The sequence below is a fragment of the Oncorhynchus gorbuscha genome, linkage group LG08 (genome assembly GCF_021184085.1).
Source record: "Oncorhynchus gorbuscha isolate QuinsamMale2020 ecotype Even-year linkage group LG08, OgorEven_v1.0, whole genome shotgun sequence".
In the NCBI taxonomy this organism is placed as follows: Eukaryota; Metazoa; Chordata; class Actinopteri; order Salmoniformes; family Salmonidae; genus Oncorhynchus; species Oncorhynchus gorbuscha.
In genome coordinates, this window is record NC_060180.1 from 20,688,809 (window position 1) to 20,705,750 (window position 16,942).

The window sequence follows — 16,942 nt, forward strand, 5'->3', positions numbered from 1 at the left end:
AAGAGGGCACGACAATGCTTCTTCCCCATTAGGACTCTGAAAAGAGTTTACACGGATCCTCAGATCGTCAAAAATGTATACAGTTGCACCATTGAGAGCTTCTTGACTGGCTGCATCACCGCTTGGTATGGCAACTGCTTGGCATTCGACCGCAAGGTGCTACAGAGGGTAGTGCGTATGGCCCAGTACATCACTGGGGCCGAGCTCCCTGACATCCAGAACCTCTATACTAGGCGTTGTTAGAGGAAGGCCCTAAAAATTGTCAAAGACTCCCACCACTCCATAGACTGTTCTCTCTCCTACTGCACGGCAACCGGTACTGATGCACCAAGTCTGGAACCAATCCTGGTAGAACCTTGAACAGCTTCTACCCCCAAGACATAAGACTGCTAAATAGTCAGTTAAATAGTTAACCAAATAGCTACCCGGGTTATCTGCATTAACTTTTTTGATTTTTCACATACTCAAACAAAGCCAGCCATGTAGCGGAGACTATTGCCATGCTCCCGGTCAACCTAAACAACCTTGCTTCGAGGAAAACCCAGTGCCGCCACCGATTGTGAGCTGTCTTCGCCGTGGCCGCCGTTATAGCAAGACATTTAAGCATGTTAACCCTCGCAAGGCTGCCTGCCCAGACGGCATCCCAAGTCATATCCTCAGAGTATGTTCAGACCAGCTGGCTGGAGGGTTTATGGACATATTAAATCTCTCCCTATCCTAGTCTGTTGTCCCCACTTGCTTCAAGATGTCCACCATTGTTCCTGTACCAAAGAAAACGAAGGTAACTGGACTAAATTGCTATCACCCCGTAGCACTCACTTCTGTCATCATGAAATAACCTTATAACCTTACCTAACACCCTAGACCCACCCAGTCATCAAGTTTGCAGACGACACCATAGTCTACCTCAGGAGACAACTGAGAGAGTACATCCCCATCCACATTGACGGGGAGAGGGTGAAAAGCTTCAAATTCCTCGGCGGGCACTATCACTGACAATCTGAAATGGTCCATCCACACAGACAGTGTGGGGAAGAAGGCGCACCAGAGCCTCTTCAACAACAGGAGGATGAGGAAATTCATCTTGGCCCCTAAAACCCTCACAAACTTCTGCAAATACAACGTTGAGAGCATCCTGTCGGGCTGATTTACTGCCTGATACAGCAATTGCACTGTCCAAAACCGCAGGGCTCTCCAGAAGGTGGTGCAGTCAGCCCAACGCATCACCGGGGGCACACTGCCTGCCCTCCACGACATCTACAGCACCCCGTGTCACAGGAAGGCCAAGAAGATCATCAAGAACCTCAGACACCCTAGCCACAGCCTGTTCACCACGTTACCATCTAGAAGGTGGAAACATTGCATGTGCATAAAAATTGGATCCAAGAGACTGAAAAACAGTTTCTATCTTCAAGCCATCAGACTGTTAAATAGTCACCACTACCCAGCCTCCGCCCTGCCCTAAACTTAGTCACTGTTACTAGCCGGCTACCAACCGGTACTCAACCCTACACCTTAGAGACTGCTGCCCTATGTACATAGTAGAGGTCGACCGATTATGATTTTTCAACGCCGATACCGATACCGATTATTGAAGGGCAAAAAAAGCTGATGCCGATTTTTAAAAAGTATTTGTAATAATGACAATTACAACAATACTGAATGTACACTTATTTTAACTTAAAATAATACATCAATAAAATCAATTTAGCCTCAAATAAATAATGAAATGTTCAATTTGGTTTAAATAATGCAAAAATAAAGTGTTGGAGAAGAAAGTAAAAGTGCAATATGTGCCATGTAAGAAAGCTAACGTTTATGTTCCTTGCTCAGAACATGAGAACATATGAAAGCTGGTGGTTCCTTTTAACATGAGTCTTCAATATTCCCAGGTAAGAAGTTTTAGGTTGTAGTTATTATAGGAATTGTAGGACTATTTCTCTCTATACCATTTGTATTTCATTAACCTTTGACTATTGGATGTTCTTATAGGCACTTTAGTATTCCCAGTGTAACAGTATAGCTTCCGTACCTCTCCTCGCTCCTACCTGGGTTCGAACCAGGAACACATCGACAACAGCCACCCTCGAAGCAGCGTTACCCATGCAGAGCAAGGGGAACAACTACTCCAAGTCTCAGAGCGAGTGAAGTTTGAAACGCTATTAGCGCGCACCCCGCTAACTAGCAAGCCATTTCACATTGATTACACCAGCCTAATCTCGGGAGTTGATAGGCTTGAAGTCATAAACAGCAGAGCTGCTGGCAAAACTCACGAAAGTGCTGTTTGAATGAATGCTTATGAGCCTGCTGGTGCCTACCATCGCTCAGTCAGACTGCTCTATCAAATCATAGACATAATTATAACATAACATAATAACACATAGAAATACGAGCCTTAGGTCATTAATATGGTCGATTCTGGAAACTATTATCTCGAAAACAAGACGTTTATTCTTTCAGTGAAATACGGAACCGTTCCGTATTTTATCTAACGGGTGGCATCCATAAGTCTAAATATTCTTGTTACATTGCACAACCTTCAATGTCATAATTACATAAAATTCTGGCAAATAAGTTCGCAATGAGCCAGGCAGCCCAAACTGTTGCATATACCCTGACTTTGCGTGCAATGAACGCAAGAGAAGTGACACAATTTCACCTGGTTAATATTGCCTGCTAACCTGGATTTCTTTTAGCTAAATATGCAGGTTTAAAAATATATACTTCTGTGTATTGATTTTAAAAAAGGCATTGGTGTTTATGGTTAGGTACACGTTGGAGCAACGACAGTCCTTTTTCGCGAATGTGCACTGCATTGATTATATGTAACGCAGGACACGCTAGATAAACTAGTAATATCATCAACCATGTGTAGTTATAACTAGTGATTATGATTGATTAAGTTTAATGCTAGCTAGCAACTTACCTTAGCTTCTTACTGCATTCGCGTAACATGCAGGCTCCTCGTGGAGTGCAATGAGAGGCAGGTGGTTCGAGCGTTGAACTAGTTAACCGTAAGGTTGCAAGATTGAATCCCTGAGCTGACAAGGTAAACATCTGTCATTCTGCCCCTGAACAAGGCAGTTAACCCACCGTTCCTAGGCCGTTCTTAACTGACTTGCCTAGTTAAATAAATATTAAATAAAGATGTAAAAACATAATAATAGAAAAACGGAAAAATCGGCATCCAAAATGACCGATTTCCGATTGTTATGAAAACTTGAAATCGTCCCTAATTAATCGGCCATTCCAATTAATCGGTCGACCTCTGGTACATAGTGATTGAACACGGGTAACTTTAATAATGTTTACATACTGTTTTACCCACTTCATATGTATATACTGTATTCTAGTCGAGGCTCATCCTATATAGCTACTGCTGTACACACATTTTATATTCATATACTGTCTATACACAGCATCATATACATATTTATATTCCAGACTCGGACATTGCTCATTCTGATATTTCTTAATTCCTTTCATTTAATGTGTGGGATTTGTGTGTATTGTTAGGTATTACTGCACTGTTGGAGCTAGAAACATAAGCATTTCACTGCACCTGCAATAACATCTACAAAATATCTGTACACAACCAATAAAATTAAATGTAATTTGATTTTGATTTGCTGCTACTAATACTGTTTACTATCTGCTACTTTATTCATAGTTATATGTACATATCTACCTCAATTACCTCATACCACTCACTGCTCATCGACTCAGTACTGGTATACTGTATATAATTACGTGTTTTACTTCCCTTTATTTCTCTATTTTCTTTCTCTGCATTGTTGGGAAGGGCCCGTAATTAAGCATTTCACTGTTAGTCCATACCTGTTGTTTACGAAGCATGTGACAAATATTTGATTTGATTTGAGAAGAGCAATGCCTTTATTTACAGAGTAGACATGCACACACTTGGAGCTGTTGATCAAGCTGTTAACTACAAATGTACTACTGTTTAGATAAACTAATCATTTATTTGCTGAGAATTGTATTTTTTCTTGCAAGGGCAGCAGAACCCCAACAGTAATTAGTGGCGTGCGACAGAATCTATTTTCTTGATCATAATAACCCAGGACCCATTAAGTGACTTTAAATACTTTTCTTTTTCAAAGAGTCTTGAAAGTTCTAGCCTTACTTTTCTTATTTGTATCCCTGTCTTCTCCACTACCACTCGCATGGCACCTTTTCCCTCCACCTTATCCTTTACCATGTTGGGCAACAGAACTGTATTGAGAAAGATTCTCTTGGGGAAAAAAAACAGGGCCTCCTCAATGATTTTAGTTTAACACTGTTTGGTTTATGTATTGAAAAGGAGAGAAAAAAAGAGGTTGACGGTTTGATTCATTCATAGAAGATGCCAGATGAAAGAAAATAACAGCCCAGTGGCTGTGTTTAAACCCTATTGCTAAAAGTTTGAATTAATTCTGACGATGGAGTCATATTTTTTACAAATACACATCTACTACTGTACCACTAGTTGTTTGGCTGGTTGTTGATGCTTTTTAACACAATATGCATAGTACATTGCATAAATATTATACACACACAATAGTATTTATTCAACAGTAAATTGCATTGTGTTTTGTGTACATGTTTGCGTGTTTGCATGGTTATACTGTACAGAAAGTCACATTCTACAGTTTTAGCAGTTTGAGTAACACTTTATATTAAGTTAGTCTGTGTCAGAACAACTTAAACGAATAGTTCACACAAATGACCAAATTGCACATTGGTTTCCTTAACCTGTCAGCGGTCTATGGAGAAGGTATGACAGCAATCCATGCGTTGGTATAGTTACCCTGGCACTTCCCACATGCTAACGTTTTAGCGTTTGTGGCACAAATCTCATTCAAGTCATGGGACCAATATTGTCATTTTCCGCGCATCTTGTCCAAATCCTCCGAAAGTATCTAAAATGGATTGTGAAACTCAACAAAGTCACTTATAGATTTTGAATATGATGTGTGAAAATGTGTAATATCGGTCCCATGATTTAAGGGAGATTTGTGCCACATATGCTAACATGTTAGCATGTAGAAAGAGTGTGAGGGGAAACTAAACCAAAGCATGGATTGCTGTTATACTTTGTCTATAAAATGTAAATTTGTCATTTGGGTGCACTATCCCTTTCATGTAAAGCATTACCTCAAAGTGTGTATGACTCACTCCCTCTCTTTCTTTCCTTAGGGGGATGATGGCTTACCAGTATCAGGGTGTTGGAATAAAGTAAGTGAAAGAGTTGATATCCTGCTGTGAATGTACACTATCTGCATCTTGGGCTGATTAAGTGCTTGGTAGTTCTGCCTTTTGTATTATCCCAGTGCCAGTATAATCAACATCATCTGTCATTACTTCATTCATACTGTAGAAAAGTGCTTAGTTGTATTCATGTTCATTGTATCCTCAATGAACGTTGCATGAACTAATGTGTGTTTTTTTTTTTGCCTTCTCTTTGCAGTAACGATAACTTCGGGGTGGCATGTGTGATTGTACATAGAATATTTATTTTTGTACTTTTTATGTGCTCTCTTATACTGACGAGAGAAAAAAGAAAATCATAAAAATATGCCAGGTTCCTTTGTACAGAGTGTTTATATGTATTACTTGTAATAATGTTTACGTATTGGATTTAATAGCTATGCATTATGTCAACATGTTTGGATGAGGAAGAAATGATAATGTGGCTACATATGCATGATATTTGTGCATAATGTGAACAGATATTGCCTATTAACTTATTGTATCCTGTTGTGTTGTTTTGTTGTGACCATGCTGCACTGAGTTGTGGGGCTGGAAAGATGAAGTGTTGCCTTTTTGAAATATCTTAGTTGAACCCTCTTTGTAGAGATCAAAATGATGAAAACCTACAGCCCCGCAAATGTTCCTGTCTAAATATGTACACAACTCACGTCATGGTGACAGACAGCACTGTATTTAGTCTGCACTGTACAAGTATAGCCATTTTAATCACTGGTGCACAGATGCCCATGGTTCTCAACGCATACTCTTTTAACCGTTTAGGGTTCTGCTATCATCAACCCATAACGTATCCTGAATATCCAGCATGCCACACTACCATGTCGTTGTCTCTAAAAGGGAAACATTTTATCTCATGAAGGGGTTTCAACTGAGATTGCCTGACCAATTGAAGCTTTAGTTGTTTCCCCCTAGGCAAAACAGCAATTTTGAAACAGAGAACAAATACTTAGCATTCGCTGCTCTTTCACTGGCTGAGTAGTTTCACAGCCAGAATGACCAACCATTCTAAGCTACAGTTTTGCTTCACGTATAACCTGGCCTCAATTTCTCCAAGTCATCTGTAAATATATTTTTTTAACCAACTCTAAGGGGCCACATCATCCTGCTTTTTGACTATCAGGCTCTATTTAACTGTAGTTGTTTGCCTTTTTTTGTTAGAACTTTATCAAATTGATACAAACCCATGTAACAAGCTTTCTCTTGGATGACTGAAATATTGCTGCTGACCCTTAAGGCATCCTGCTGCCACATTGCCTCTACGCCCAGTGTAACGCGTCCATCTATTTATATGAAGAAAGCTATTAATGGACAATGAAGATCTTGTTAAGAAATACCAGACTAGTTATTTGCAGCTGTACTTTGAGGGAGTGACCTACGTCCCCCTTGCTAACTGTGTTTATAAATCAGTATTGAAGAGATGGATGAAGGGGACTGGAGTAGAGTTGGTCCACTGCTCATTGTAAAAAATAAATAAAAAAGAAGCTCTCCCTTGTGTTCTGATCTGCCTGGAAATGTATAGCTAGATTAAGAGATTACCACCTTTTAATAAAGTCTTCATCAGGTTCTTATACCTCATGCTAACGTGTGCCATGTTCCCCTGCCTTGCTCTCCTTGTTATAGGTTTCACCCAAAGTTCATGAGAAATCATTGAGAATCTGTTCAAATTGACATTTAAATGTTTGTTGACCTTTAATATGTTCAAAATGACAATCAGAAATAAACCTTCTTTTTTTAAGGTACATACAGTACAGTTGTGTGCTTTAAAAATAACATATACCTTTTTTTATGGCATCCCTTTCATTGAAGACCATTGTAGAGTTTGGGATCTGTGGAATCATTTTTAGGAGTGTTGTATCATGCTAATGTTTCATTTCACATGAATTGTGTTAACTGTGCATTGAAATCTGCTATTTCCATTGCTCTGCTATGGTTTGTAGTAACCTGAATGTGTGTGTGCCAAAAAGCATGAATTGTGCTGTTTGAGGTAAGTTCTTTGAACTGCCATATACAATAAACGACACAGGAATGGTAAAAAGCATATACTATAGATTGCTAGTATGGAAAGAGTTATCCCTTGACACAAACCTCTTTTTCTTTGAAAGGGTCAAAATCCTTTCCAACTGGCCAAGTAGTAGAGGTTCAAGAGATCTGCTCAACAACGTTTCGCTCAAAGCTGCAGGATGGAAACTTGAAGGCATTTGGAGATATCGTTGAGTTTTGACCCCACCTGGGGTTGTCATTTTACTCACACAGATTTTCCAGCCGGCTGAACACAGAGGCAGTAATATTGGGGGGCTCCAGTCGCTAGCAGTGAGCAGACTGACTTCAATAAGACTCAGAAACAAAAGGATTTCAGTTTCCTTTGCAGTTCTTTGCTGAAGGCTCCTCGGGTTGGACAAGCCATCAAAGCCACAAAGCGATAGAGACGCATTTATTTGAGATATGTGCTTTTCTTTGAGATATATATCTTTATTCACTATGTGAAAGTGAGACATTCACTTTTTATAGTGTACAATTTCCTGTTTTTTATTTGACACCAACAACTGTGATTCAAGAATTCAGAGCAGCTCGCAGAACAGACAGATGTAATCTCTCTGTGTTCATGTGTTTCCAAGACAAACCAAAAAACAAAGGGAAATGCTTTTGATGATTCCTGATATCAAACTCACTGCCTTCTCTAATATCCTGGGTGTTGCAGGCATATACCATACTGTTTATGTAGCTATGTGGCCTGACCTGTGCCCAAGGAAGAACTTTATTACCAGCATTTTGTTGGTATACATTTATACATGTCTAATAGACGTATATTACATGTATTCACATTCTTGTACCGAGATGTAAAACTCACCATATATCAATGCTGTACGAGTAAGTATTGTACAGTAGGAGAGTGTTCACACACTTTTTTAAAGCGCTAACTCCATGTTCTTGAATATATTAATGTGACATGGGAGCCTCTCATTTTATCCCAAAATGTTTTTACTCAACATAGATACCCTATCGTTTTAGACTGTCTTAGATAATACATATCTGCAGTCATACTGGCAACTTTTAATGAGTATTTAAGCAATAAGGCCCGATGAGGTGTGGTATATGACCAATATACCATGGCTAAGGACTGTTCTCACGCACGCCGCAACGCGGAGCGTCTAGACACAGCCTTTAGCTGTGGTATATTGGGAAACCCCCAAGGTGCCTTATTGCTATTATAAAATGGTTACCAATGTAATTAGAGCAGTAAAAATACATGTTTTGTCATACCCATGGTATACGGTCTGATATACCACAGCTTTCAGCCAATCAGCTTTCAAACCACCCAGTTTATAATCTGGAATAACCTGATTCATATCAGTTTGTAAGAGCCAGAGTACCATAATCTAATTTACCCTAAAATAAGATTCCTGAGGAATGCCACACTAAATGCAAGTCATCATGAATCAAATTGGGCAGCTAATTTAAGCAGGAATAAGTTCAACACCTTTATCCTGTCTGTATGAATCGGTGGGCTTCGGTGTGACTGTTTGTCACCTTTGAAGTCAAATATTAACCATAAAGAAGGCAGATTTTTATCGTGGGCAAATATTTATGTCAAATGTTGACATTATACAGCTCCTCTAAACATGTTGTGTCATGAAAAATGATGCTTTCATACTGATGAAAGAAAACCCCTGTTTTTGAAGGTCTCTTGTTTAGGATTGTGTGACGTGTCATGGCTGGAGGCACAAGACCAGTTTTGAAGCTATTGGACAGCTGGTAACCGACACTTAGAACCATTTTAAATCCAATGAATTGCTTATTTAGGTCGCCTATGACATTTTGACCTTGTGAAACTCATTTTGATTTGAGCAGTTGGGGTAAAGGTATTTTATTACTTTCTCTTCCAAAAATGTAGCAACAATTTCATAGCATTCTTGTGTGAAAACGAAGTCCGACGACTGAACTGACAATATGTCCATCTTGTCAACGACTATGATATCTTGTGCCTTTTATTTATGTTTAACACAACAGAAGCATTCCTTATGTCATGTTGACAACTGTCTTCTAACCCTCCTCACACCTCAAATCAAAATGCACATACGATAATCATTTGAATATTCAAAGTGGTGAATACAACACGAGTCCATATTCATATCCAAATGGTGTATTGCAAACCAGGGTCAGTTATTGTGGTTGTTCTTTAGATTTGATAAAGGCCACATTGACCTAGGCAGGCAGTGGGGGTGGACGATTGAGACCACTTTAGCATTACTGACACGAATTGGTAACAGAAATGTAGTCTAAAGGCAAAAGGATCTAACCATTTTAGATAACATTCTGATTTAAAAAAAAAAAAACATTTTTATAGTTAATTTGTTTGGAATGTTTGCCTGAGAACTAGGCTTTACGCTGCCCCTGTTGATTATGAATTTGAATTAACATGTAATTACACACGAGCAGCTCCTATAACACGACCTTTATATAAAAGTGGATCAAGTCAAGTGCTGTTTCTGTATTACAGTAATTACTGTAAATGCAAATGAATGTAAAGTGTTGCCTTATTGTTTTCTTTAACAAAGGTGCTAAACAAGCAGCCTTCCTCCCAAGGATGTAAATCATTCTGGAAACACGTTTATTTAGTGGAGCAATGACACATAATGGACGTGTATTTAGGCCATTTTGAAGGTTTTCATTTGATTATAAGATTATGGTTCACCTCAAATCTTTCAAACCATCGTCCCCAGTAAATGTGTCACATTACCGCCCACAGTCCTTTATTAAGCTGAGTACTCCTATGAAGACAGTAGCTATATTCAAAGAATCATTCATTCTCTTGTAAGAATGTATTCACAACACTATGTCACATTAGTTGATTTACTGTAGGGTCGGTCATCTTTAAAAGTTTGTGTGAATTTAATGTCTGCTTTTTCTCACTGATATTTTGCACAATGGCAGTACTCTTTAGTTTTACAATATCTTCTCTGGCCATTATTATTACATGTTTGTATTATATTTCTTGGTATACATTTCCCAGTTGACTTTGTCTTCATCTTTTACTGTATTTATATATGAAGTGTACTCTTCATGTAATTATGCATACTTCATAATATAACTATTTAACACATAATATCTTAGAACATGTCACTCATGAGAAACACTTAACTGATGATAGGTCATGTGAAGTTATTTCTGGACCTGAGCACGAAATGTGGTCCTTTGTGAATATTTGTGTTTCTACTGAAAAACACTTCACAAAAAACCCTTCAATTATGTCTTCAATTCATTCTTGATTTTAGTCCAAGCCAATTTACAGTTAATGCCTTCTCATGTGAAGAGTACACAGATTTGTTTGAGGAATGGTGTTGTATCCACTGTAAAGTTATTTGATTCATCACTTTAGTCGACATTACGGATATGTTTATGCCAGTCTATGATCAATGCATTCTGTTTCGTATTAAGTGGATGTATCACTTCTTGATGTCATCACCATTATGGGTATTTAAAGCAGTTTAGGAGAGAGATAGTTAAGGTCATAGAAGCCATTTTAGAAGACCGTTATAGAGTACTGCGTTATAGTTAACCTGCCGTTGACATTCATTGAGTTGTTTTCTTAACTATCTACTATGTAGTGTGCTAGGTAGAAATCAAGATGTATAATATTATGAAACCAGTTTGTGTGATAATCAGTTTCAGTAGCTAACTGAGAACAGATATGAGGGCATTTATTTCAATGCATTTGATGTAAAAACCATCTGCATGCTGATATTTTTGTTTGTAAGCGTTATTTACTATTTGACAGCAACAGTGACATTTTACAGCAAAATACTTATGGGAATTTATTTGATATGCCATTTTCTTCACAAAATGAGGAATTATGTCAGTTAAGTGACCTTTTATAATTTCCTCTGCTGTTACAGACTCTTGAAGATGAATGAAATGTAACATTTGAACATTGAATTGAGGTGTCAACATTTCGTTTCTTGAGAGTCAATGTGAGTCGTCAGTAAAAAAATGTAATACAGAGTTACCTATGCTGTCTAAGGTGCTGTTTCTTTCTTCTAGAAACTGTTTTTATAAACCATAAATGGCAGCTTTTGTCACTTGATTGCCAATCATTATTTCCCTGTTCAATACATTTTGAGAACATTGTCAATAAAAAAAATATTTAAAAAAGTGAATTATTATCATTTTAACCCTTGTCGCTAGAGGCATCTCTCAATTAAACCTTGTGGAAATTATCTCCAGTAGGCTAATAAACTGAGTTTGAAAGAAGTAATCAAGACATTCGCCTATATTTACATTTACAGTATCAATGCAAAGTGCGAATATGGCCAGTATTTAATAACTGGTTCTACGTTGATTAACACCATGCAACCACCAGGGGTAGCCACCAGGAGTAGCCAAATTCAAAACAGATGTTCGCTTTTTTGCCGTCATTGGACTGAGTGAGAGAAGTACTATTATTACCACGTCAGTACTCAACATGACGAGAAAAAGCTTTTGAGGAGGATGTCACAGATTCCAGTCCATTCAAAGGAGAGGACCTTATTTTATGCAGGTGTTTGAATACCTGAAGAGGCTCGTTCATAGCTTTTATGAAAAAGTCTACGGCATTACATTTCGAGAAATCGGGTACGTATTCCACGATATTGTAAGTAAAATAGCAGCTTGCTCTCTAAAATTCGATAGATATGGTGTTGTTTTGGAATATTGTGGTGAAATTACATTTAGGCTATGATAGGAAACATGATGTGACTGTGTGAGGTGAACTTATCTAATGGCTTACATATATGATGACTGTGATGTGGTTGTCTCACTGAGCTATCTTTAGATGAATGCACTAACTGTCAATCGCTCTGGAGGATAAGAGCATTTGCTAAATGACAAAAACAATTGACACGTGGCATTTTTATTCAGCATTATTGTTGTGTTGCTGCAGCATATGCATATCAGTGTTTCAATATCATAGAAATAGAATAACATTCTCAAGATATATTGATACATTGTATCTCAGTTATGGCAGCATGTATGTTATAGGATATTGTCAGTTCTGTGCAATGAATGCAGAAATCTAGGCTTCCTTATTTTCACAGTCATGTACCCAATTTTTCCAAGTTTAATTCATTGGAGGTTAAACCGAATTCCATTTATGCTGTTATCTTCTTAGTTGTTGAAATATGATCAGAGGGATGTTTCTCCTGTGGATTCAAGATTCTCTGTTGCACAGCACATCTCTTTGTATTCCTAAAGGCATTATAGCAGAAAGCATAACATAAATCAATTCCTCCTCAGTGAGAAAATACTTTTCACCGGGCGGAGACATATCAGTGACTAGACGAGGGTGACCAAGAGCTTTCCTATGGTGGCCAGCCAACAGCTGGCCATGGGCAACGGTTCAATCAAAGCCCCACGGTCAGAGGACAGCTTCCTGGCCTCCAGCCTCAAGGTGTGTGACACGGAGCCCTTGAGGCTCAGGATAGCCCACCTGGAAGAAGAGCTGGCCCAGAGGGACCAGGATTTAAAATCCCAGGAGCTGCAGCTGCAGAGCCTGCAGAGAGAGCTGGAGGCTAAAGTCTCCCAGATAGAAAAGCTTCAGGATGCCATCGGCTACAACAGCCTAGGCCGCTCCCCTCTGATTCCCAACTGCCACCGCCTGCTCAGTGTCATCAACCAGGGTCCCACCCGCTTCCACAGGGTGGCTGTGGAGGTCCACCGTAGGCTCAAGGCCAAGGAGGGCGTGTCGGCCGAGCCCACCTCAGGGCACTTCTGCGGGGGTTTCAGAGTCCACCATGTGTCCATAGAGAGGGCACGTGTTCGCAAGGACTCCAGGTGGGTGTCAGAGATCAACAGAACCACACAATGGTGTTGAGGTTATTGGAGGGTTAATAACTCCAAAACAGTTCCATGTAGTGGTGGACAGCCCCGACTACTTGTTCCTATTCTCTTGTTTTCCCACAAAGGCCTGTTCTTTACACATATAAACCCAGTTGCATTGTAACATATGTGATAATTAGACACATGTCATGACATGCAAGCAGAAATGTTCGCCAAAGTTTAAAAGCAATCAGCTGGATCTGTGATAATAAAGCCTACCTTGAATCATTATTTGTGCTCAGCGGAGTCTGGTGTAGGCTACTGTGCATGCACAGTTTTCAATCCGATCACGCTTTGTCCGCAATGCACGTTTTAAAAGCAATGTCCCCGTGTTTGCGGAGAACACATTCAGGGTAAACACTGCCGGCTTAATCGTAAATGACCTTTAAATGGCACATTGTCCAAATCGGATTGAATCGGATTGAATCCCGGTCCAATCCTCCTCTTGAAAGGATAAGACGGTATGGAGCTCTGTCCAAGCCTTTGTATTGTCTGCCACTCCAAGGAGATTTGAAAGCCTGTATTAGCATTGGGGATAATAGGAAGGCACACGGGGAAACAAAGGCCTGAGCATCTATATGCAATATGCATGGGCTGGATCATTATGGCTTTAATTAAGCAGACCTCGGTTGCCTGCCCCCTACTCTCCTGCTTTAGTCCATTCACCAGGTCCATTTTAGGTTAATGGACTGGCCCTCGGCTGTCTGATGTAATAATTAGAGGCCTTATAGTTAAGAGGGATGCAGGGGGAAACTGACACGCCTAATGGTACTACATCAACCGTTTGTCTCCTTCTATGTGACTGGTTTAGAGACTAGGGAAAATATAGTGCTTTGTCCATCTATGAAAATCAAACATGAATGCGGTAGTAAAAATACAGTAGTAATGGCCTGATTACTAAGCTCTTACTCATGGTGGTGCAAACTCAACCACCAGTTAGCATCCCCGACTGTATGTTGGGTTTAGGGGCTGTTTAAGGTGAAATAATGTGAAATCTGCATTTGAGGGTGTTATCCAGGACACTGCATGCATTGTTACTGTACATGTGTAATATATTGACTCATTTAGTTCAGAAAAGTTAGCCAGAGACAATAAAACTACATTATTCAAAATAAAATTCTGATATTTGATATCTGATATTTGGCGTACAACTTAAACGTTGGATGAATATTGATTTGTAGGTGAAGTAAACCTTTGACCTCTAAAATTACAGAGTGTCTACTTGGAGGTGTTTCTCTCTACCTCTTATCTGTGCTCCTCTTGCTCCCAGCACCAAGAAGCTGATCAATGATGCCATCATGAACAATGACTTCCTGAAGAAGTTGGATCCGCAGCACATGAGGGAGATGGTGGACTGCATGTATGAGAGGATCTACACTGAGGGCCAACTGGTCATCCAGGAGGGAGAACCAGGGAACTTCCTCTATGTGCTGGCAGGTCATATCAACTTTATTAATCTCTGTTAACCCAGAAGTAAAATCTTGCGTAATTTGGTCTGCTGCGTGATTGACTTCTGTGTCTATGTGCGTTTGAAATGGAACGTTCCGGCAAAAAAGTCTCCACCCTTGTAAAGGGGAACTCTCAGTCCCCCCAAAAACACCTTCCGATCTATACAAAGCAGTTTAAGAACCTCCTTCGCCCAATCTTTTCCAAATAACGTGACGAAAACCCGCAAACCGGAACTAATGCTGCTCATTATCTCATGCATCCCATTCAGTCCTGGCAAAATCTTCGGTCTACATGCAGAATCTTCCCATAGGAGATTACAGCTTTAGTAACTTCTTCACAATGGGGTTGTCTGTGGGTTGTAGCACAAACACAGCACATACCGTATTTAGCTGTTTGTCAACACTCATGCTAGGTTTTTCGTCTTCAGATGGCCTGCTAGAGGTCATGCAGAACGGCAAATTACTCGGAGAGATGCATCCCAGGACCGCCTTTGGAGAGTTGGCTATATTGTACAACTGTAAGAGAACTGCAACAGTGAAAGGTGGGTTTGATTTTAGTCCCCTTTGAGATACAATACTTCTCCACACACATCACAAACCAAGTGTTCATACTCAAGTGCAATCATGCAACTAACCATGCATATGACATATGACATACAAAAGTATCCATTTATGACAAAAAGCAGCAGGATTTTCTGAGAAGTCACCAAGGGACTATTGCATCCTCATTAGAATATGCAAACCATATATCACACAGTCTCCTAGTCAACAGCTGCTTCCTCTAATCTTGCATAGAATAGCGTTTGTATTTGTGTGTTTATTAAGGATCCCCATTAGCCTGTTGCCAAGGTAGCAGCTACTCTTCCTGGGGTCCAGCAACGTTGAGGCAGTTATAGAATTGAAAATATTACATGACGTTATGTTTAATAACACTTTACCCAATACATGAGTGGTTTCTCTCAGGCCACTACTCCACTATCACATATTTACAACACAATATCCATGTGTACGAGTGTGTAATACTGTGCACCTCCCATAGTCTGTTCTGGACTTGAGGATTTATGAAGAGACCTTTGGTGGCATGTCTTGTGGGGCATGCATGGGTGTCCGAGCTGTGTGTTAGTAGTTTAAACAGACACCTCGGTGCATTCAGCTTGTCAACACTTCTTACAAAAACAAGTATTGATGATGTCAATCTCTCCTCCACTTCGAGCCATGAGAGATATATATGTTGACAATCCAGGGTTACTCCAAGCAGTTTAGTCACCATAACTCTTTCAGACATTAAAATTAGTAAATGTTCATGGAATGTTTGGCCAACTTCTATAACATTATAAGAGTATCCGGCCCTGTGAATGTCTGATCTTATATGGTGTGTTGATTGGACTTGTAATTTCCAATGCCCAGCTGTATCCCAGGCTCATATCTGGGCTCTGGACCGGCAGACATTCCAGAGTATTATGATGAAATCTACACAGGCTACGCAAGAAGAGTACTTCAGCTTCCTACGCAGGTACATGTAGGAGCTTGGTCTTCAAGCCTGAAACAGGCATTGATGTAAATGGAAGTTTGAGTTCCGAACACATTTTTCTGCACCCCTTGATAAAGATGAGCAAAATATACTGTATAAAATAAATAATGCAAATAGTAACCTATATTGTGTCCTCACAGAAATTGGAAAATGATATTATTTTATTCTAATACAATTTCTCAGAGAAAGAGATTTTGTTAAACAAGTTATTGCCCCCCTGTTTTCGAAACCTTTCAATATCTCATCATATTTGCACTTTTTTCTAAAAATGTTCTATGAGATTAGAGAAAAACATTGAGAGGGATCTTCGACCATCCCTCCATACAGAATATTTCCAGAACCTTGATATCCTTTGTCATGCCCTCTTCAATTCAAACCACAGTCCAAAGACTGAGATGGTCATTTTTTATTTGACCTTTATTTAACTCGGCAAGTCAGTTAATTAAGAACAAATTGTTATTTACAATGACAGCCTAGGAACAGTGGGTTTAACTGCCTTGTTCAGAACTACAGATTTTTTACCTTGTCAGTTTAGAGATTTGATCTAGCAACCTTTCGGTTACTGGCCCAATGCTCTAACTACTAGGCTACCTGCCACCCACATTTTGATGTGTGCTTGGGGTTATTGTCTTTCTGGAAGGTCCACTTGCTGCCAAGTGTCAGCCTCCTGGCAGAGGCAACTAGGTTTTTGGCTAAAATGTCCTCTTACTGGGTCATGTTCATGATACCGTTAACCTTAACAAGGGCCCCAGGACCAGTGGGAGCAAAATAGCCCCAGAACATCAAAGATCCACCACCATATTTTACAGTAGGTATTGGGTTCTTTCCTCGTATGCATCCTTCT

The 16,942-nt window shown here is 39.6% G+C and overlaps 2 protein-coding genes across 6 annotated transcripts in view; both read left to right on the top strand.

The window, feature by feature from the left end:
* LOC124041312 (collagen alpha-1(XIII) chain-like) overlaps positions 1-11,409 on the top strand; it is a 120,254-nt gene extending 108,845 nt beyond the window's left edge. For 2 of the 4 annotated variants that reach the window (XM_046358769.1, XM_046358767.1), the window contains exons 42-43: positions 5,197-5,235; positions 5,468-7,007. In XM_046358769.1, the coding sequence (XP_046214725.1) occupies positions 5,197-5,235; positions 5,468-5,470 (42 nt within the window). In that variant the 3' untranslated portion in view covers positions 5,471-7,007. Of the gene's footprint in view, positions 1-5,196; positions 5,236-5,467; positions 7,008-7,370 lie in introns of those variants that run through there. The other 2 variants (XM_046358770.1, XM_046358771.1) reach the window with 1 other exon arrangement.
* Positions 11,410-11,738: 329 nt separating this feature from the next.
* Positions 11,739-16,942, top strand: part of LOC124040785 (cGMP-dependent protein kinase 2-like) — a 24,309-nt gene continuing 19,105 nt past the window's right edge. For both annotated transcript variants that reach the window (XM_046357882.1, XM_046357881.1), the window contains exons 1-5: positions 11,739-11,877; positions 12,538-13,074; positions 14,390-14,556; positions 14,996-15,109; positions 15,975-16,080. In XM_046357882.1, the coding sequence (XP_046213838.1) occupies positions 12,605-13,074; positions 14,390-14,556; positions 14,996-15,109; positions 15,975-16,080 (857 nt within the window). In that variant the 5' untranslated portion in view covers positions 11,739-11,877; positions 12,538-12,604. The remainder of the gene's footprint in view (positions 11,878-12,537; positions 13,075-14,389; positions 14,557-14,995; positions 15,110-15,974; positions 16,081-16,942) is intronic.